Raw genomic sequence first — 22,396 nt, 5'->3', positions numbered from 1 at the left:
GTTTAGATACAGAGCTGGGAACTGCATTCTGTGGCAGGGAGGCAGTAACGGAGGCCTCCTCAAGGTATGGAAACATTTGTTCCCTTAACTTGGGGCTGCATTGTGGTTGCACCAGTGCTAGAAAGTTGGATAGTATTGGGCCCTTAATTGGCTCTCATATGATATACAACACAATGTGTTTAATAATTTTTTAAATTTTTTAAAATTCAATTTAAAATTTTAAATCAATTTTTTCAAGAATGGACATTTATAATAAAATAAAACCCTGAAAATTAGTTCATACTTGTCTGTAACTGTCTCCCCAAAGTTTTCATTTCAGCAGAATGTTCAGCTGCAATCACTCTGCATCTCACCTGGCATGTTGTGAAAAGTTCTGCAATCCTGGGGTGGGGAGGGAGGAAATATGGATCACATAGCCAGGCAATGGACCACCCATTTGCCAGCGGTTTGAAGAGTGTGGTGTGATGAAAGGTGATCTTCTTCTTAGGAAGCTGCAGATTCCTCAGGAGAGCTTAGAGGAAGAATATACTGCCCCAAAGCAGTGCTGAGCCTTGGAAGGGGTAGAAGCAGCTCCAGTGTAGTGGTACTTTATTGTATGCTGCCTGCAGATCCTTCTGGACTGATGATAGACATTAAATCAATTTGATGATATTCCATTGATGGAGGGGGTTGTGTCAGCTGAGGTGTAATGTTGAGTTTGCCTAATTATTGAACAATTTTTCCTGACAAAGATACTGAAATGCATTAGAAACTGTATACAGGCATGCTCCTGTATCAGCTAGGGTTCCAGAACTCCCCACAGATACTGGGACGCTTACCCACCCTCCAGAGGGTTTTCTGCACCCAGCAGAGACCATGTGTATCTGTGAGTTTTTAATGAAAACTAGAGGTGACATTTTTAATGTCTTATAAGGCATAGTGTTTCTCTGGGCCACATAGACGAACAGGCCTTGCTGAGGGAGAGTCAGCATGGCTTCTGTAAGGTTAAGTCTTGCCTCACGAACCTTATAGAATTCTTTGAAAAGGTCAACAGGCATGTGGATGCGGGAGAACCCGTGGACATTATATATTTGGACTTTCAGAAGGCGTTTGACACGGTCCCTCACCAAAGGCTACTGAAAAAACTCCACGGTCAGGGAATTAGAGGACAGGTCCTCTCATGGATTGAGAACTGGTTGGAGGCCAGGAAGCAGAGAGTGGGTGTCAATGGGCAATTTTCACAATGGAGAGAGGTGAAAAGCGGTGTGCCCCAAGGATCTGTCCTGGGACTGGTGCTTTTCAACCTCTTCATAAATGACCTGGAGACAGGGTTGAGCAGTGAAGTGGCTAAGTTTGCAGACGACACCAAACTTTTCCGAGTGGTAAAGACCAGAAGTGATTGTGAGGAGCTCCAGAAGGATCTCTCCAGACTGGCAGAATGGGCAGCAAAATGGCAGATGCGCTTCAATGTCAGTAAGTGTAAAGTCATGCACATTGGGGCAAAAAATCAAAACTTTCGATATAGGCTGATGGGTTCTGAGCTGTCTGTGACAGATCAGGAGAGAGATCTTGGGGTGGTGGTGGACTGGTCGATGAAAGTGTCGACCCAATGTGCTGTGGCAGTGAAGAAGGCCAATTCTATGCTTGGGATCATTAGGAAGGGTATTGAGAACAAAACGGCTAGTATTATAATGCCGTTGTACAAATCGATGGTAAGGCCACACCTGGAGTATTGTGTCCAGTTCTGGTCGCCACATCTCAAAAAAGACATAGTGGAAATGGAAAAGGTGCAAAAGAGGGCAACTAAGATGATTGCTGGGCTGGGGCACCTTCCTTATGAGGAAAGGCTACGGCGTTTGGGCCTCTTCAGCCTAGAAAAGAGACGCTTGAGGGGGGACATGATTGAGACATACAAAATTATGCAGGGGATGGACAGAGTGGATAGGGAGATGCTCTTTACACTTTCACATAATACCAGAACCAAGGGACATCCACTAAAATTGAGTGTTGGAAGAGTTAGGACAGACAAGAGAAAATATTTCTTTACTCAGCGTGTGGTCGGTCTGTGGAACTCCTTGCCACAGGATGTGGTGCTGGCGTCTAGCCTAGACGCCTTTAAAAGGGGATTGGAGGAAAAATCCATTATGGGGTACCAGCCATGATGTGTATGCGCAACCTCCTGATTTTAGAAATGGGCTATGTCAGAATGCCAGATGCAAGGGAGGGCACCAGGATGAGGTCTCTTGTTATCTGGTGTGCTCCCTGGGGCATTTGGTGGGCCGCTGTGAGATACAGGAAGACTAGATGGGCCTAGTGCCTGATCCAGTGGGGCTGTTCTTATGTTCTTATGTTCCCTGGGTGGACATGCACGGCCTCTGCTGAGTTCAAAAAACCCTCTAAAGCTGAACAGAGTTCTCCTCACCTTCAGAGGGAGCACGCGGAGAGGCCACGTAGATCCGATCCACAGTTAGCCAAAATTGCAGATACAGGATCCGCAGATATGCCCCCCATATAGATTTGCAGCTGTACCTTGTTGGCATTGCCTGTTGTATTATCCGTTCTCTCGACCAGAGGGGATTCTTCTGGCTTGGGCGTCTGACTTTCTGTTGCCCTGTTGTGCCAGGAGGACCATAACAGCATGGAGGCGGATCTGGACAAAGACGAAGTGTTACAGCCTCAGCAGGGAGAGCTCTCGGGAGAGAAGCTCTTGACCACTGAATATTTAGGGGTGAGTACCACCTGTGGGAACAGTTGCCAAACAGGGTTTATTTGGATTTCATGCTTGATGCTTTAAGGACTCAGCCTGAAAGCTGTTGTGGGCCTGATCCACTCTTGGGAAGAAGAGTCCAAGGCAAATGTGTGTGAATTGCTCTTCTTGGGCAAATCAAGCATCTCTGCAGAGTGGAGTCCCAGGGGCTCCAGATGATCAAACCCAGAAGAAAATTCCAGTTTCTAGCTCCTCAGGAAGGTCAAATAGCCAGGGAGGTCAGTCAGGCAAATTAAACCTATGAAAAGTACTGCTGGATCAGACCAAGAGTCCATATAGTTGAGCAGCCTCTTTCCACCAGTGACTAGCTGGCCACAAGCTGGGCATAAGGCAAGAGATTTTCTCATTGTTGCTCTCTGACTGGTTTGCAGAGGCTGGTTGCAGAGGCTGGTTTTTAGAGGCTGCCTCTAAACCTGGAGTTTCATTTTATTAGATTTATGGTCCACTTTCAGATCCACCCATGCTGATAGCCAACACCGCATTTTGTCCATTTTGTCGAAGTGAAAGCCATAAATTAGTTTCAGGCAGTTCTGAGAAGTAGGTAGGAATAGAGAGCCAGGCAGATAACACTGGACAAGACCTAATCCAGCATGTCCATTTCTAAAGAAGGTTGACTGGATTTCCCAGGAGACCCAATAAACCATACAACCCACAGCTGGTCAGTAGGTAACAGGAGGGGCCAAACTACTAGAATCAACAGGGTCAACAGTTCAGATGTTGCTTTTGATCCTGACAAGTGCTCTAATATTTAATCATAATAAAATGCTTCCTTCTGTTCATTGCGAGACTGCCTGATGACTCACCTTCACTGGGGAACTGGCTGTATGGTGTCCCATTCAGTGGGTCTATAGTTTGGATTGTGTAACTGTAGTTTATGGATAGAGTGTTGTTAACACAGTAGCAGTATAACAGTGTGAACTCCTCCTTCACTGATACTGAAAGAATATAAGAATCTATTTAGATGGAGTCAGACCTTTGGCCCATCTTGCTTAGCCTGGCTAGAGGCTGTGAGACCTGTTTAAATTGCAAAAGCCACTGATTGAACCCAGAGCTTTCCACAGGCACATCATGTACTCCGCTATTGAACTATGGTCACTTCCAAAGTTGAAGCAGAGTTTGGTCTTGGGTTTGCCAGTGCGTATATGAAAGGAACATGCTTCCCTGGATGGAGAAGGAAATATTAGGTCTGTTCTTCTTCTTCCCCATGTCATCTGCCTTTGTATCTCTTCACTCTGTTTGTGTCCTCTGCTTAACTCATAGATAATGACCAATACACCAAAAGCAAAAAAGAAGCCATTTCCCGGCATTCATCAGAGTGTCGATGAGCCGCTCCAGAGACCTGTGACGCCTGGTTATCACAGGGCTGTCTACCCAACGTAAGTCTTGGCAAAAGGCCTGAAAAGTGGAAACCCTTTTCTATTGACCACAACTCTTACGCTAAACATGTAACTGAGATATTTGGAATGATGGTGATGAAATAAAATTGTCCACCTTAGACAGGACATCGCCCTTGTGGTTCTTTACAAGAGTTCTTATTTAGAATGATGAATGCTTGGAAGAAGAGGGTGAAAGGAAACTGTGGTTGAAAGGATGTTGTGAGCTACTAAAGAAAGGTTTTTTCCAAGCAAGAAAAGATTACAGAGATGAATTTAAACCATTTGGAGTCAACCAGGAAGCAGGGCTGTGCGCGTGCGCTTCAGTCCTGTGGTAGACCAGAATGTGGCATCCTTGGGGGTAATTTAGCTGCCCAAGAAGTCAGCTTTGTTTTTTGTTTTCAGTATAAAGAGGTTTCTACCCCTTATTGCTGGGGAAATAAGCTTGATAGTGTAGACAAGAATGGGCAACAAAATGGCAGATGCGCTTCAATGTCAGTTAGTGTAATGTCATGCACATTGGGGCAAAAAATCAAAACTTTAGATATAGGCTGATGGGTTCTGAGCTGTCTGTGACAGATCAGGAGAGAGATCTTGGGGTGGTGGTGGACAGGTCAATGAAAGTGTCGACCCAATGTGCAGAGGCAGTGAAGAAGGCCAATTCTATGCTTGGGATCATTAGGAAGGGTATTGAGAACAAAATGGCTAGTATTATAATGCCGTTGTACAAATCTATGGTAAGGCCACACCTGGAGTATTGTGTCCAGTTCTGGTCGCCGCATCTCAAAAAAGACAGTGGAAATGGAAAAGGTGCAAAAGAGAGCGACTAAGATGATTACGGGGCTGGGGCACCTTCCTTATGAGGAAAGGCTATGGCGTTTGTGCCTCTTCAGCCTAGAAAAGAGACGCCTGAGGGGGGACATGATTGAGACATAAAAAATTATGCAGGGGATGGACAGTGTGGATTGGGAGATGCTCTTTACACTCTCACATAACACCAGAACCAGGGGACATCCACTAAAATTGAGTGTTGGAAGAGTTAGGACAGACAAGAAAAAATATTTCTTTACTCAGCATGTGGTCAATCTGTGGAACTCCTTGCCACAGGATGTGGTGCTGGCGTCTAGTCTAGACGCCTTTAAAATGGGATTGGACAAGTTTCTGGAGGAAAAATCCATTATGGGGTACAAGCCATGATGTGTATGTGCAACCTCCTGATTTTAGAAAAGGGCTATGTCAGAATGCCAGATGCAAGGGAGGGCATCAGGATGAGGTCTCTTGTTATCTGGTGTGCTCCCTGGGGCATTTGGTGGGCCGCTGTGAGATACAGGAAGATGGACTAGATGGCCTGATCCAGTGGGGCTGTTCTTATGTTCTTATGTAGACAGTGTCTGGTGAAATTCCCAAAACCAGAGAAGCACCAAATAAGACTTCTGGCCATTGGGAGTGGGGTTTCATTGCCCTGCATATCTTCTTGCCTCTCTCCATGCCAAATAAATGAGAGAAAATGATAAATACTGAAGAATAAATTATGTGAAAAGAAAGCCGAATACAGGTCCCATTTAATTCAGTGGGCCTTATTACTACATGCATAGGAATGCACTGTTATAATATAATGTTCAGTCCTGGCCCCTCCATCTCAGAAATGTGATAGTAGAGCTGCGGAAAGCAAACAAATGAACACTGAGGGGCAGTGGTTCTCAAACGTTTAGCACCATGACCCACTTTTTAGAATAAGAATCTGTCAGGTGAAGTAATGTCATGACCGGAAGTGACATCATCAAGCAGGACAATTTTTAACAATCCTAGGCTGCAATCCTACACACATTTACCCAAGGGTAAGTCCCATTTACTATCATTGTTAAAAGCATATACAGAGTAGCCTTTTAAAAATACAAATCTGTAATATTTTCCCCAATGCAGTCACATGCCATGGAAGCATCAAGTCTAATATATTAAAAATAAAATATTGAATGGGTTCCTACCTAAAATCGGCTAGTGACCCACCTATTGGGTTCCAACCCAGAGTTTGAGAAACACTGCTGTGGAGGATCCTGGTCCTTGGGAATGTTTGCTTGAGTAGTTTAGGCTTCTTCCATTTATTTAAAAAAAAAAGCAGATTGCTTTGGGAGGCGTGATAAAATGGAATGAACTATGGATCTGGAAAGAAGAAAACATCTACTCTCAAAGTACAAAAATTCTTAGTAATCCACTGAAATTGAATAAACAAAAACAGTGGTTCTCAAACTGGTGGGTCGTGACCCATCCCTTTAAGGCGTGGGAGAAGGGGAGAGTAAGTTGAAAGCACCCCCTCACCCCCCCCCCCCGTAGGCCCTTCCCCACAAAGACTTACTGAGGGAGTAAAGCTCCATCAAAGTTTTAGAAACACTGAACAAAAGATTTTGTACTGTAAAAGGTTTACTCACAGAATACAGTGTGGACCTCGGTATCCACTGATTTGACTTACCACTGATACCAAGGCCTACTTTTAAGTGCCTTGTAACAAGGAAAATAAGCACCAAAATCCAATTTCCTAGCTTCACTGTTAAATAATTATAATTTCATTCCATTACATTCCATTAGTGTCTACCAATGCATTCTGGGGTGATAGTGGAAGAGCAAGAAACCTGGAAGTGGGTCTTTAAACTATTTTAAAGCTTTCACAGAATAGGAATAAAAATAAAACTGAAAGTTCATGAAAGAAGAGGAGCGGGAGGCTTGTTCCTTGTTGCCGCTTTATTCTCTTTGAAAAGGGGGTGGCTGGATGCATAGCCGAATGTGGATCTTGAAGTGCAAAGAACTCAATGTTTTGAAATTTAAAACTAAACTTTCATAAATGATGCATTTGTTGCTTGTGGAAAGCTGTATTACTGGTCACTAATGGCATCACAGACAGTACTTAGCTACCCTTGCACATGTGCATTCCACATGGTCATTGCAGCAGCGACAGCTCTGCTGTCAAGGCAGGAACAGGAATAGCTGTTCACAGTACACGAAGGCCCTTACATCCTGGTTCAGTTTTGGAGGTTTATCTAGGAATTGGAACGAATATAAGTCAGCTTGGTGCTGTCGCAGAGAACTTACGGACTCTGTCTGCACGAAAAGGCTGTCCAGCTCTTGCCAGCTCAGCACTATTGCACCTGTGCAAAAGTACTAGAATGGATGAATTGCTCTTGCACAAGAGTGCTGGCACAGCCCTCTGTAACTCAGGAGGTTCGTATGTTGGGGACCCAATGTTCTTGTGTTTGTGTACTGGAAAAATAGGTTAAACCTGCACAGATTGCAGCCCTAAGGGCAGATGAGCCACACGTAGGCAGGGCTGTGTAAATCCTGGATAAGTAAACCTTCTAAAAGACCTTTGTGTGCATATGTTTCTTGTATATCAGTGAAGGTCTGCAGGTGCACAGGAATCTTGTTGCATTTTTGTGCATCTGAGGGAGTAAACTGTTCAATAAATGCTCCTGTCCTCACAGGATTATTGTAAAACTTACAAGCTAACATATGTGTGTTTTAAACACTCAAAAAGCACTATATAAATGTACAATATACAGATATCACTGATTGTCATTATCATTGTGTCATCGTCCCAAGAAACCCATTTCTTTCCACAGCCATACTTGCATTCTTATCAAAACCAGGAAAGACCCATACTACTGATTGGAAGAGCAATCTGTTTTAGAGAAGAGTTGGCCCTCACCGGTCTAGTTTTAGAGTGTCCAGGCTAGTTTTCTTGAGACATTTCCAGGTATAGTTTATATTACATTCCAGTATGTGTCAGGCCCTAGGGAAGCCTTGAATCTGCATAGACAGCAATAGCAAGGCACTTGCAAAATAGCTATTGCTAATTCTAGCACATAAATTTAAATAGGTTTCAGGGTTTGCCTTTTGCCTTCTCTTTCTGTTCCTGTTGCTTTTTGCTTGGGGTCAGTGTTCCACTAGATTTTGCAAATGTGACCCCAAGCAAAAAGCAACAGAAGGCAAAAGGCAATCCCTGAAACCTATTTAAATCTATGTGCTAGAATTAGCAATAGCTATTTTTCCAAGTGCCTTGTTATTGCTGGAGGGGTTTGATAAATCTGTTGATCAACTCTACAGTTCTCGGGGTGGGGGGGTGGGGGGGAATGATGAAACAGCTAGATTTGAAAACAGTGGAGAGAACTGGACTGTCTTTGAAATTCTGTTTTCCATCCCCCCTCCCTCTTTCTCTGCTCATAAGACTGTAAAAGGTTGGTGGAAGAGGTGAGTGCAGGGGTTTCTTAGCCCATCCATGAAGAAATAGATTGATATTGAGAATTCAGCACTGTGCTGTAACAAGCAGTTCCCATGTCTGGGGCAGGTTCCTTTTGAAAACAGCCTATTGGTTGGCAACCTTCAGTCTCGAAAGACTATGGTATAAGCAGGGGTGTCCAAACATTTTGGCAGGAGGGCCACATCATCTCTCTGACAGTGTGTTGGGGGCCAGGAAAAAAAAGAATTTCAAATTTCAAATTTGGATAAATTTACATAAACGAATATATTAGAGATGGAACTTATATTAATGGATGAAGGTCTTGGAAAAGCTCAAGGCCTATAAAAGGTCTTGCACAAAGCAAGCTCAGTTTTGCCTTTACTGCTGCTGCATCACAGATGTGAAACAGCAAGCAGTGGAGGGAGCCCTTGCCCCACAGCTCAAGCAAGAGGTTGAACAGTTGGCTGTCATGCTGAGAGCAGTTGCATCAGGCCAGTGCAGGCTCCAGCAAGTCTCTGGAGGGCCAGAGGCTCATTGGAGACTGGGGGCTCCCTGAGGGCCTGATTAGGAGTACTCGAGGGCCGCAAGTGGCCCCAGGGCCGGGGTTTGGGCACCCCTGGTATAAGCCTACAGCACCCGGTATTCCCAGATGGTCTCCCATCCAAGTACTAACCAGGCCTGAACCTGCTTAGCTTCCAAGATCAGACAAGATCGGGCATCACACAGGTACATTTGCATGTGTGCAGTCTGGGAAACTACTTGTAATGGGCCAAGGCAGATTCTCAAACAATTTAGCAGCAGGCCCCACTTTTAAATATGACAATCTATCATGACCCACATAGCTTTACTAGACAAAAAGAGAGATTTTGAAAGTATTATTATTAATATAATATACAGGGCAGAATCCTAACCAGGTCTACTCAGAAGTAAGTCCTATTGTGTTTAATTGGTTTTACACACAGGAGAGTGAAGTTAGGATTGAAGCCTTAATATTTTATATATATATAATATTATGTAAATACAGTGCTTTTTTGTAAAAAAAAAAAAAATAGGTGCAGGAACTCACAACTTTTTATTTATTTATTTATTTATAACCCATTTTTATGTGTGTGTGCGCACACACACACACACACACACACACACACACACACACACGTCCATCCCGTGTGAGCTCCCTGATAGCAAAAGCACTCCTGCCACAGCTGGAGTGAAACACCCCATTTTTTTTAGGTGGGGAGGTGCTCCATTGGGCTATAGGAAACTCTCTCCATTGGGCTATAGGAAAGCCTATACAGTAGTTAAAGTGTTCAGAACAAATATATAAGGTCTTGAGCCCAGCTGGTGGCCATCAGTGCCTCAAGTGTTAGTTCCAAACACTTTGAGCCTAAGAGCTCTGGTGGCTCAGTGGATAAACTGCAGGTCTGTGGAGCCAGAGGCTTGGGGTTCAAATCACTATGAAGAATAATTTTTTTTTGGTGGGAAGGTGCTCCATGGCTGCAAAATATAAAGGTTGGTTGCTAGTTGCCAAAAGGGGGGCCAGTTGAGGCTGCAAAACTCCTCAAAGTTCAGTCCCAGGCAGGCTCTTTTTTGACCTTTATTTTTTTTAAGTTCCAGTTAGGACTTAACCCACAGTTAAGCTCCTGGAGTGAGCCCCCTGCTGGAGGCTGTGGGTTAAGTCCTACCTGGGACTTAAAAAAAGAAAAGTTCAAAAAAGAGCCTGTTTTGAGGAGTTTTGTAGCCTCAACTGGCCCCCCTTTTGGCAACTAGCAACCAACCTTTATATTTTGCAGCCATGGAGCACCTTCCCACCTTAAAAAAAATAAAAAATTATTCCTCACTGGGATTTGAACCCCACAGACCTGCAGTTTATCCATGGAGCCACCAGAGTTTTTAAGTTCAAAGTGTTTGGAACTAATACTTGAGGCACTGATAGCCACCAGCTGGGTTGAAGACCTTATATATTAGTTCTGAACACTTTAACAATAGGCTTTCCTATAGCCCAATGGAGATAGTGCTGGGCTGTGGAGCACAAGGTTGGAGGTTCGAATCCCTCCCTAGCCAGCAGTGTGGAGCGGGGTGGTGCAGGCAGGGGAAAAAAGGTGGGGGCAAGGAGGAAGGGAAAAAGGGGGCGGGGCGGTGCAGGCAGGGGGGGGAAAGGTGGGGGCAGAGAGGAGGGGGAAAAAAAGGTGCCGGAACGCCGTTCCGGTGCGTTCCATTACAAAAAAAGCCCTGTGTAAATATATATATAATTTATAGATCTTAGGTGTACCGCATTGCGTTCCCTTTGCGGCACTGTGCCTGGAGACAGGCCAATATAGGCTGGAGTTTCTAGCTTGGTCCAGTTTCTTAAAATACTGGGCCAAAGTGTGCTTCAGGGCTGACCAAAATCCGTTGTTAAAGGGGTTATTGACTGACTCGCTGTTGTCTCCTTGCTTAGCTCTATTCAATAAGAAAATTAGACAAATGGGTCTCGAGGAAGATCTACAAGGAGCTGCTACACTTGAGATTTCTATCAGGCTCTTGATAACAAGACTAATAGACATAGAAAGGCAAGAGATTTTGGCTTCAGCACAAAAAAAGTGTTCACCCCTAAATTTCCATCTTAACAATACCTTTGGTCTACAACCAAAATACCTGTCCTTCTTAGAGTGCCCCTTTGAAAGGAGGGCTTTTACATTAGCCCGATGCAAGGTGTTGCCTTCTAATGACCTACTTGGTAGGTTTAGAAATGCCCCGAAGGAAGAACGATTTTGCAGTTGTGGCCTCAGAGAGGTAGACTCTCTTCCACACATTGTTCTGCATTGTGCTTTTAATCTGGTGCTCAGAGACCAGTTTCTCCCCTCATTGTCAGGAAACAAAAAAGGTCTCTCTGAGATCACCTCTTTACAACTTTTGCTGGCAGGTGAATTTGAATCTGTGACTCTTCCAGTTGCTAAATTTCTACATTTGAGCAACTTGAAGCGGGCTAAATTGCTGGTTCTAAGCAACTTGGAGTAACTGTGTAAGCAAACTGGTGTGTTTTAACTCTTATTTCTTATCTCTCTTTTAATATATACCTTCATACATGACTGTTTGGAGATATTAGTTGTAAAACTATATGCCTAATAAAGGTTTGTTGTATGTTGTTATTTGTTGTTATATAAATTTATAAATATTCCTCAAGCGCTCGTGCAAATTCCTCCACTTTTCTCTGAGTGGAGTGGAGCTTGAGGAATCTCTTCCAGGCCCGGTCGATGCAAATGCATCCAACAGATGGGAACATTTCAAGAATGCCGTTTACAACACCGCCTTGTCCATATTTGGCAAGAAGACCAACAAGACAGCAGACTGGTTTGAAGCCCACTCTGAGGAGTTGACACCAGTCATTGAGGAAAAGAGGAGAGCTCAGGCAGCATACAAGGCCTGTCCCAGTGAGCGCAACCTGCAGGTCCTCCGAGGTGCTCGCAGCAAAGTCCAGCAGACTGCCAGGAGATGTGCTAACGACTACTGGCTCCAGCTCTGTTCCGAGATACAGATAGCAGCTGACACGGGCAACATCAAGGGGATGTATGATGGTATCAAGCAGGCCCTAGGTCCAACACAGAAGAAAATTGCCCCTCTGAAGTCTGCAACAGGCGAGGTCATCCAGGATCGGGCGCAGCAGATGGAACGCTGGGTGCAGCACTACTCTGAGCTATATTCCAGAGAAACTGTAGTCACCGAAGAAGCGCTGAACAACATTGAGTGCCTGCCTGTGCTGGAGGAGCTTGACAGTGAACCAACCCTAGAAGAACTTCACGTGGCCCTGGACTCCCTTGCCTTTGGCAAGGCACCTGGAAAAGGCAGCATCCCTGCTGAAGTCCTAAAGTGCTGCAAAGAGATCATCATCACTGAGCTGCATGAAATCCTTTGTCTCTGCTGGAGAGAAGGTGGAGTACCTCAAGACATGAGGGATGCAAACATCATCACGCTGTACAAGAACAAAGGCGACAGGGGTGACTGCAACAACTACTGTGGCATCTCTCTCCTTAGCGTTGTAGGAAAGTTGTTTGCCCGAGTTGCACTAAAGAGGCTCCAGGTACTTGCAGAGAGCGTTTATCCAGAATCACAGTGTGGATTCCGAGCCAACAGGTCCACCACTGATATGGTATTCTCCCTTAGACAACTGCAGGAGAAATGGAGGGAACAACGACAGCCACTCTTTATAGCCTTCATAGATCTCACGAAGGCTTTCGACCTGGTCAGCAGGGATGGCCTCTTCAAGATTCTCCCCAAGATTGGATGTCCATCCAGGCTCCTCAGCATCATCAGATCCTTCCACAAGGACATGAAGGGCACTGTTGTCTTTGATGGCTCCACATCACACCCCTTTGACATCCGAAGCGGCGTGAAGCAGGGCTGTGTTCTTGCACCAACCTTGTTTGGGATCTTCTTCGCTGTCCTGCTGAAGCAGGCCTTTGGAACCGCAACAGAAGGCATCTATCTCCGGACCAGATCAGATGGAAAGCTCTTCAACCTCTCCAGACTGAGAGCAAAGTCCAAAGTCCAGCTGAAATGTCTGCGTGACTTCCTCTTTGCCGACGATGCAGCTATCACTACCCACTCTGCCAAAGATCTCCAGCAGCTCATGGATCGTTTTAGCAAGGCCTGCCAAGATTTTGGATTGACAATCAGCCTGAAGAAAACACAGGTCATGGTTCAGGATGTGGACTTACCTCCCTGCATTACAATCTCTGCGCATGAACTGGAGGTAGTCCATGACTTTGTGTACCTTGGCTCAACAATCTCCGACACTCTTTCTCTTGATACCGAGCTAAACAAACGCATCGGTAAAGCAGCTACCACATTTTCCAGACTCACAAAGAGAGTCTGGTCCAACAAGAAGCTGACGGAACATACCAAGATCCAGGTCTACAGAGCTTGCGTCCTGAGTACACTTCTGTACTGCAGCGAGTCATGGACTCTTCACTCACAACAGGAGAGGAAACTGAATGCTTTCCACATGCGCTGCCTCCGACGTATTCTCGGCATCACCTGGCAGGACAAAGTTCCAAACAACACAGTCCTGGAACGTGCTGGAATCCCTAGCATGTATGCACTACTGAAGCAGAGACGCCTGCATTGGCTCGATCATGTCGTGAGAATGGATGATGGCCGGATCCCAAAGGATCTCCTCTATGGAGAACTTGTGCAAGGAAAGCGCCCTACACGTAGACCACAGCTGCGATACAAGGACATCTGCAAGAGGGATCTGAAGGCCTTAGGAGTGGACCTCAACAAGTGGGAAACCCTGGCCTCTGAGCGGCCCGCTTGGAGGCAGGCTGTGCAACATGGCCTTTCCCAGTTTGAAGAGACACTTGGCCAACAGTCTGAGGCTAAGAGGCAAAGAAGGAAGGCCCATAGCCAGGGAGACAGGCCAGGGACAGACTGCACTTGCTCCCAGTGTGGAAGGAATTGTCACTCCCGAATCGGCCTTTTCAGCCACACTAGACGCTGTTCCAGAACCACCTTTCAGAGCGCGATACCGTAGTCTTTCGATACTGAAGGTTGCCAACTAACAATATAAATGTATAAATATTGTATATTATATATATTATATAATGTATATTACATATAGTATATGTATTGTAATATATATTATACATATACTATATGTAACATTATACTATATTATATATTTATAAAACATAAATTTATATGTGGTTTATGTATTATAATTATATATTTAATATAATATAATATCTAATATAATAATGAGGCATATTTCAGGAGGATCCTTTGTCACTGTTGCTGAATAATATCTCTTTAATTCTCTTGTCAATGATTCAGAATAAAACAAGCATGGGATACCATATCTCAGACTAAGCTGGGAAAATAAATCACCTGCTGTACATGGGTGATAAAGAAAAAGCCCCACTGAACTTGAATCACTGCTGAATACTGTGCATATATTTAGCAGCAAAATTCAAATGACATTCGGATTGGGCAAATGTGCAATTTTATTAATGCAACATGGAAAAATACAGAATCAAGATGGAATAGAACTTGGAAATGGATGCATTTTGAGAACTTTGTCAAATAATGAAAATTATAGATATTTAGGAATCTTAGAAGCAGATAGCATCTTGAATGCAAAAGTGAAAGATTTGACACAGTGAGAATACATCAGAAGAGTGCGAAAAATCTTAAAATCAAAGTGAAATGGTGGAAATATCAAAGCCATAAATACATGGACCATCCCAGTAATTATGTACCCAGCTGGAATAATTTATTGGACTCAGAGAGAAAAATTAGAAACATGAAAATTAATGAACTTGCATTGTGCATTACATCAAAATAGTGATGCAGACAGATTATATCTACCACATGAAATTGGAGGTCGTGAACTTCTACAAGTACAAAAGGTAGTGGAAGAAGAAAAAAGAGGTCAGTGATTGAAGACTGTAAAAATGAAGAATATTTTAAAAACTGCAGAAACTAAGGCTGAATATAAAAAGCAGCAATTTGAAAAGAGGTTGAATAGCTGGAAAAATAAATTATTGCATGGAAATTATTGAAGGAAAAAGTGATACCAACTTGACTTGGGCATGGCTGAAACTTGATACCATCAAGAAAGAAACAAAAGGTCTGATTTTTGCTGCACAAGAACAGGCTCTGCAAACAAATATTTTGAAGGTTAAAATCCAGAAAGGAGGTGAAAACCCTAAGTGCAAACTCTACCAAGAAAAAGATGAGACTGTGTCTCATATGATATGTGAATGTAGTAAGATTGTGCAGACAGATTATAAAGTCAGACACGATAGAGTTGCAAAGATAATCTACTGGTCATTATGTAAAAAGTAGCATTTGCCAGCATCAAAAAATGTTTGGGAACATCAGGTTGAGAAGGAGTTGGAGAACAAACAAGTCAAGATCCTGTGGGACTTTATAATTCAAATGGACTATAATACACAGGATATAACAATAATAGAAAATCAACTGATATCGCAGTTCCTGGAGATATCAGAATCGATGAAAAAGAACTAGGAAAAAAATAACAAAATACCAAGACCTGGTCATTGAAATAACACGGCTATGGACAAAACATACCAAAGTGGTCCCCATTGTCATTGGGGCACTTGGAACCATCTTGATAAGTTTTGCAAATTATTTTAAATAACTGCAGCTTACTGAAATAACACCATGAGATCTGCAAAAAAAGGCACTTTTTGGAACATCATACATACTGCACTGAAACCTAGTTCAGTTTCCGGCTGAGACTTGTATCAATTGCTCAACACCAGTTTACAACTGTGTTTCATGTAATTTGGATGTTGATGATGATGATGATAATCAGGTTCCTGTGCTCCCAAGGTTGTTAGAGACCTTATATTTATATAAGTGTGACCCACTGGTTGGTCCCAACTCACAGTTGGGGTAACACTGCTCTATCAGGACCCATCTAACTTTATGAGACTTTTAAAAAAGTAATCTAGAAAGAAATAATATTTTAGTTATTTATTTACAAGTAATGTTTATTTGCAAAAAAGCTCAGTCCATTTCTTGTAATGAGATAGTCCTAATGAAGGCTTGAGGCTTAGTTCTGTGACGTGCCCCCACTACCTGTCACTGACGGACTTGGAAAAAAAACAACCAGAGAAAGACACACAAACATTTATCTCCCTATATTTTCACAAGCTTGCAAACTGCAGGAGTACAGCTCTTTGCAGGGCACTTAGCAGCTATCTTGCAAACTGCAGGAGCTCAGCTCCTTGCAGAGCAGTTAGCTGCAATCTGATTTTTGAATGGCCTCATGGCTTGAGGCAGTTAGTTATCTGATCTCCCCTTCATCATGTTTTCATTGGAGGCTCTGCAGGACCCATCAGAAATCGGGTCATGACCCACAGTTTGAGAAACACTGGGCTACGGGATTGGACTGCTTGCGTACTTTTCCTGGCACCCAGATACTGATGGTAGTTTCCCAGAAGCACCTGGCTGGCCACTGGTGGAACAGGATACTGGATTAAATGGACCATCGGTTCTGACCCAACCAGATTCTTCTTATGTCAGTGGGTATAGCCATGGTAGCTAAATAGAATGTTAGCAAGAATCTACCTCTGAATTCCAGATGTCAGGGGCAAACAACAAGAGAGTAACGTCACCTTCCTGCTCCTGCATGTAAGCTTCTCAGAAGCCTCTGATTGGCCACCGTTGCAGAGAGGATGCTGGGCTAGAGGGATCTGTGGTCTGATTAACAGGGTTCTTTCACTCAGGCATACACCCGAATTGACTCCTAACATAAGAACATAAGAAGAGTTCCGCTGGATCAGGCCAAAGACCCATCTGGTCCAGCTTCCTATATCTCACAATGGCCACCGAATGCTTCAGGGAGCACAAAAGACAGCAAGACACAGCCTGTGTCCTGGTGCCCTCCCCTGCATCTGGCATTTCGAGGTAGTCTACTTCTAAAATCAGGAGCTTGCACATATACCTATCATGATTTGTAACCTGTGATGGACTTTTCCTCTGGAAGTTCATCCAATCCCCTTTTAAAGGCATCTAGGCGAGAGGCCATCACCACTTCATGTGGCAAGGAGTTCCACAGACTAATTACACGATGGGTTACACGCTCCTCTTTGCTTTGATCACTTGGCTCGTGATGGCTCTAAACAGGATGAGTTGGTTAAATGCAGATGTGATAGAATAGACTGCATGTTTTTCGGTTGGGAGTTTTTAGTGTAGTGAGGTCCTAGCTATCCTCACTGGGCAGTGAAATCCTGCTAATCTGGCTTCCCTAAGCCAGGAGGGACCAATATGGAGTGAGGCCACATAGGCATTAAAACCCAGGGAGGATCATACTGTGAACTTGGCAGAAGCATTACAATGCACAATTGCTCCCTTCTCTATTACAGGAAAGGAGCAAGGTAGTAATTCATGTGCAATAATAGTTTTTGATTACAGGTTTTCATCACTGTACTTTCTCATTTTCTTCACCAGGCCAGAACACGATGCCATTTCTCCCTGTAGCAAGGGTATCCATGTCCAGTGTGGGCAAAACTCCCGCCCCCCAACACGCTGTGGGAAGAGACCCAGCCTCTCAGAACTTTGTCTCTCTTCAACATGTAAGGAGTTTGTAAAAATGCTTATTTGACTTTAAGCCAGCTGGTTGGGGCTAATCAATAAATAACTACATCTGCTCTCGATATTACTGTCAGAGAACTGGTGGCAGTGTGGACCAGTGTTGGGGTGTTGGGCAGGAGAACTGGACCCAATGTTTGTCTGGAGAGAAGGAACTCAGAGGCTGAGCTCAGGTACTTGGGAACCACTGCTACTTTATTCTAACTCCACTTTTCAGCCAAGATTAGCTCTACAGTAGTTTACAGAAAACCATTCATGTGACACGGAGCCTCTGGCTTTGACTGACCTTTTTTTTAAAAAGCCAGATCAAAATCATTAATGGGAAGTTAGGGGCAACTTGGTGAGGCATAAAAGCAACAGACGAGAGGTACTGCAGTTGCCCCATGTTCAGTACTGTCTCAGATTCTGCTAGTGCTAGCCAAAATCCAAAATATTAGATAGCACTACTCTGGTACACATGTAGCATTGCCTCTTGTAATTTAAGTTAGCAGATGAAACTGCTTGATTTTGTTTTTATTATTGATATTTATATACCACTTTTCAGCAAGAGTAGTTCACAGAGTGGTTTACATAGCAAAACAAATTTTTAAAAAAGGTTCCCTGTCCCAAAAGGCTCAGAGTCTAAAAAGAGATGCAGAAGAGAAACCAGTAACATCTACTAGAAAAGATGCCATGCTGGGGTAAAGAGGAATAGTTGCTCTCTCCTTACTAAATATAAGAAGACACCACTTTGAAAGGTGCCTTGTTGCCTGGGTAGCGGGGGTGCAAAGATCCCTTTGCTGTAAAGTTCCAGGGGTTCCAAATTGTAGGTCCAGACCCACTAGTGAGTTGTGACTCAATTTTTGTTGGGTTGCAAAACTGACAGGGCAGATTAGGCTGTATGCATCAAGAGTTAAACAAGCTCCTACTTGGGTGGGGGAGCACTTTTGTTAAATCACCATTGTAGCCACACCCCTTGGCATTTATAAATCAGGCACCAACTTCTAGGACCTCTAAAATGTTTGGGGACCTCTGGACTAAACATATATGATTGAGGTGACCACTGGTCCAAATAGTTCAGTATCACCTGCTCTTACTGACAGAAGCTCTCCAGTATCTCCAACCCTCCTGCTACCGGTGATCCTTTTAACTGAATCTGCCCAGGGAACTTCTCTACGATCAAGTTATGACTTCTCCCCTAGAGAAACCTTTGAGGCAGCTTTCTACTCCGCCAGACCTTGGGTCCATTCAGCCTAGTACTGGGAACAGCACTAGTTCCAACAACTGTAGACAGAGATCCTCAGTCCGCTGACTTGAATATTTTTTTAATTTCGGAGATGCCAGGAACCTGGATCCTTCCACGTACATAGAATGTGTTAGGCTTCTCGCCCTTTTCTGCTGAGTTGGAGAGAATGAAGGACTGAACAAAGGCAGGGAGTGTAGGCCTGACTCTGTGCCATTGCCAGGTCAGTGGGACTTCCTGCTCCTATCTAGGTGTGCCCAAGGCCCTGCTGACCATGCTGTTTATTACTGTCCACCCATGTGCTGTACAGTTGCCTTGTAAGTATGGGCTGGAGGTGGAAGATAAGTTTGGCTGCGCAGATATTTTACCTATCCCATATTGGGAGTTCATTTACTTTAAAAGCCTTTTTGGATAACCACAGTAGTGAAATTCTTAGCAATACAAAAACAAAAATGCATGTTAACAGGACAGCAGAATAAAACCAATGAGTTGGATAAAAGTCCCTGCATGGATTCAAAACTCAGTGGTAAATAATTGTTTTTACCCAGTAGTGGAAAACCATTAATGAGGGGGCACAAAGGGTCTTCCTTGCAGGGTCTTCATAAGCAGGTGCTGCTAGAGAACAACCAGTTCAGATGTCGGTGTCCCAACCAGACAAGTTGGTGGAACATGAATGACGTACTCAGAAGAAAATCTTAATGATCTGACATGCTCATATGGGAGAAGGTGGTTCTGAAATCTTCCTGTCTGTTGCCAGCTGTGGACCTTTGATGTTTCCCAGAGTCCGTAATGAAGGTCCTAAAACATCAAAGTTTTTGCTGGTAGCACTTTAATAAATCCCAGAAAGAAAAAACCCTCAAGTGTGTACGTACTGTTATCCTCTCCTCTTTCATATATGTAGGAGGCATTCATTCTAAACAACCCTTGCAAGCTAAATAGGAGGTTGTATCTCCTCTAGCCCACCACCAAAATGCAAGCATCTTTGGGCTCTGATGCAGTAGCTGTTAAGCACCCCAAGGTAATGTGGCCATCACAGGGGAAGCACACCTGGTGTCCAGGTCTGGCCACAGGGGGATTCCCAATACACCAGTGTCTTGAAATATTTTATCCTTTCTTTTGTTATTCATGTTCGTTAAAGTAATGCATTTGCCACAAAGGTGGCTCTTGGATAAGGCAAGCTGAGGCAGCTCCCTCAGGTGACAGATTTTTTGACAGGAGAGTATTAAAAGAGTGGGAAATGGATCTGACCTATGGGGGGACAAACCTGTGGGAAGTTCTCCTGCACAAATGCCTTCAAAATGTATTTGTGCTCATGTGCAGCCCACCCCTCTCATTTCAGGGGGGCTTGTGCAGGGCAACTTCCTGCTGGATTGTACCGTATGTGGGCTGGGCTGAGGCGTTTGGATTTTTTTGCCTGAGCACCAAAACACCCTGGGTGGATGTGGGAGAGCTTCACTTCTTACCACTACAAGAACTTGTCGGACATTCAGAGGCTGTGTATGATTCTGAAATGCAGTATCTACTTGGAATGGCAGATGCATAGAAAAGGGGCTGAGTGGCTCAGGGAAGTAAGGTGCAGAGCATCCCTTTCCATGTTTTGAAGTGTTCCTTTTTCCAAGCAGCAATTGAAGCAGAAACCTCTGAGACATCATTAGTGCGTCTCCGAAGAGATCAGTGCATCCTACCAGCTGCTGATGTGCTCATGATCCAGTCTCCTGATCTTGTTCAGGACAGTGAAAATGGCCTATCACACAGGTATGATAACCGGGAACATAAGGAAGGAGTGGAAACAGGTGCAAGCTCCATGGGTGCTGTGCTTGCAACTTGCTTGCTTGACACATTTCCCAGACACTTGTTTATTCATGGCTATTATCCATGGTGGCTAAATAATAATAATTCTTAGCATTTACAGAGCACTTTTGGGAGAGCAAGTGCTTCATGTAATTGTCTCCCTAATTCTCCCAATGCCCCAGTAAGGGGAAGTCAGTATTTCTAGAGGACAAGTTCCAGAGGGTGATACTGAGGGGTTCTTGTTCTGCGCCATGGTCTGACATCTCATGGGCTTTGATTCCCCTTGTTTAACATCTACATGAACCTGCTGGGAGAGATCATTTGGGGGATTGGCACAAGGTGTTGTCAGTACACTGATGACATTCAGTTATATATCTTTTTGTGATCCCGAACTGGAGAAGCTGTGGATTTCTTAAACCATGTCTTGAGTCAGTGAGGAGCTGGACTTGGGCCAACCAGCTGAAATAAAATGTGGACGAAATCTTGGTGAGGAAACCTGCTGATTTGATGGTAGCATGTTTCCCTGTTTTGGAGGGGTTGCACTTTCCTTGGAGGATCAGGTTTGCAATCTGGGGGTTCTCCTGCATCCAGCCTTGCACCTGGATGCCCAGGTTTCATCTGTGGGTCAGGGAGCTTGTGTCCAACTTCAGCTGGTGTGCCAGGTGCGCTTGTTCCTTATTCCATCAGACCTGGCTTTATGCCCCAAATCTATCCCACACCAGTGTACATGATACAGCAGCATCAACGGAGCATGTGCTACATCCTATGGTGAGGGGTGACTAGATGGCCCAGGAGAGGTAAGTAAAAATATGCTTACCTCCCTGTAAGTCATCTGGCTGCCAATGAGTCTTCTTGGACCTGTGCCAGATATTTAGCTAGAGTAAGTGCTAGGAGCATCAGGGGGTATGTCAGGCCAGGAAAAGGGGGGTGGGATCCTGATGTGTGTGGCTGCTGCTGCCCTTGCCTACCCTGCTTCCCTGGACTGCTCATGACCTGCCCCTCCTGCCATCTTACCTGCTCTGGTGTGGCCTAGGTGAGCTGTTGATGTGCATATGGGGCCTCTAGCTGTTTGCACCTGTGGTCCTGCAAATGGCACACCTTGTGGAGTGTTCATCCAAGGTCATGGCCACCTCCATGGCTCTTGGAAGGCACACCTAGCTCTCAGCTCCCAAATACAGGGGCTTGTATTGAAGATATACCTTTTGATGGGGTTGGCCTGTTCAGTGCCTCCACAGATGATCTCTGGAGTACCTGAAGAAGATCAAGGTGATAGCAGACAAAGCTAAGGCAAAGTCAGTGCTCCCACCTTTGTCACAAGCCCTACTCTGATATGGCATATCATAGATCTTTTTCATTAGCACAGGCGTCCACACCCACAACTTCCAAAAGCAATGTTCAAAATGTGTAAGAGCTAGCGAGCAGAGTCTTTGACTGTTTCTCCACAGCCCCTCCATGTTGTTTACGATACCATCATTGTTGTTCTACCACCAGCTTTGAATGTCCACAGCCCTGAAATCAGTATTTCAGATGCTCACAGCTTCAATATTGTGATACCAACACCCACCAATATCTAACAACACGACATCAGTACACCTGTAACATATACGTACAAATGCCCCCAACATTGGCGTCCCCTCTCCTCAGTTTGGAAAGTGTCTAAAGAGTTCTGTTGATGCTTGGGATTCCATCACATTGTGGTAGTGATTTTTTGACTGGTTTTACTGTTGTGTTAGTGTTTGTTTTGCTGCCTTGTGAGATTTTATTCCCCATTTTCTGATCCCTGTCAGATTCAGAGTTCCTCTTTAGTCTCCAGAGCAGGGAGCAAATAGGATTTCCTTGATCCTGTGAGTCAAGCTCAGTGTAACCGCTGTACTCAACAAGGATGTAGTCTAGTGACCTTTTTCCTTACAAGTATTTCTGGCTAATGAAGAAATTGCCTG

At 44.3% G+C, this 22,396-nt stretch overlaps 1 protein-coding gene across 2 annotated transcripts in view; it reads left to right on the top strand.

Moving 5' to 3' along the window:
* Nucleotides 1-22,396, top strand: part of ARMC9 (armadillo repeat containing 9) — a 108,346-nt gene that overhangs the window by 68,225 nt on the left and 17,725 nt on the right. For both annotated transcript variants that reach the window (XM_066621778.1, XM_066621779.1), the window contains exons 20-23: nt 2,603-2,707; nt 4,007-4,122; nt 17,303-17,427; nt 20,288-20,420. In XM_066621778.1, the coding sequence (XP_066477875.1) occupies nt 2,603-2,707; nt 4,007-4,122; nt 17,303-17,427; nt 20,288-20,420 (479 nt within the window). The remainder of the gene's footprint in view (nt 1-2,602; nt 2,708-4,006; nt 4,123-17,302; nt 17,428-20,287; nt 20,421-22,396) is intronic.

This window comes from Tiliqua scincoides, chromosome 3, assembly GCF_035046505.1.
Source record: "Tiliqua scincoides isolate rTilSci1 chromosome 3, rTilSci1.hap2, whole genome shotgun sequence".
NCBI lineage: Eukaryota > Metazoa > Chordata > Lepidosauria > Squamata > Scincidae > Tiliqua > Tiliqua scincoides.
The sequence above is the reverse complement of the archived record's forward strand: the minus strand, read 5'-3'. Positions and strand labels throughout refer to the sequence as shown.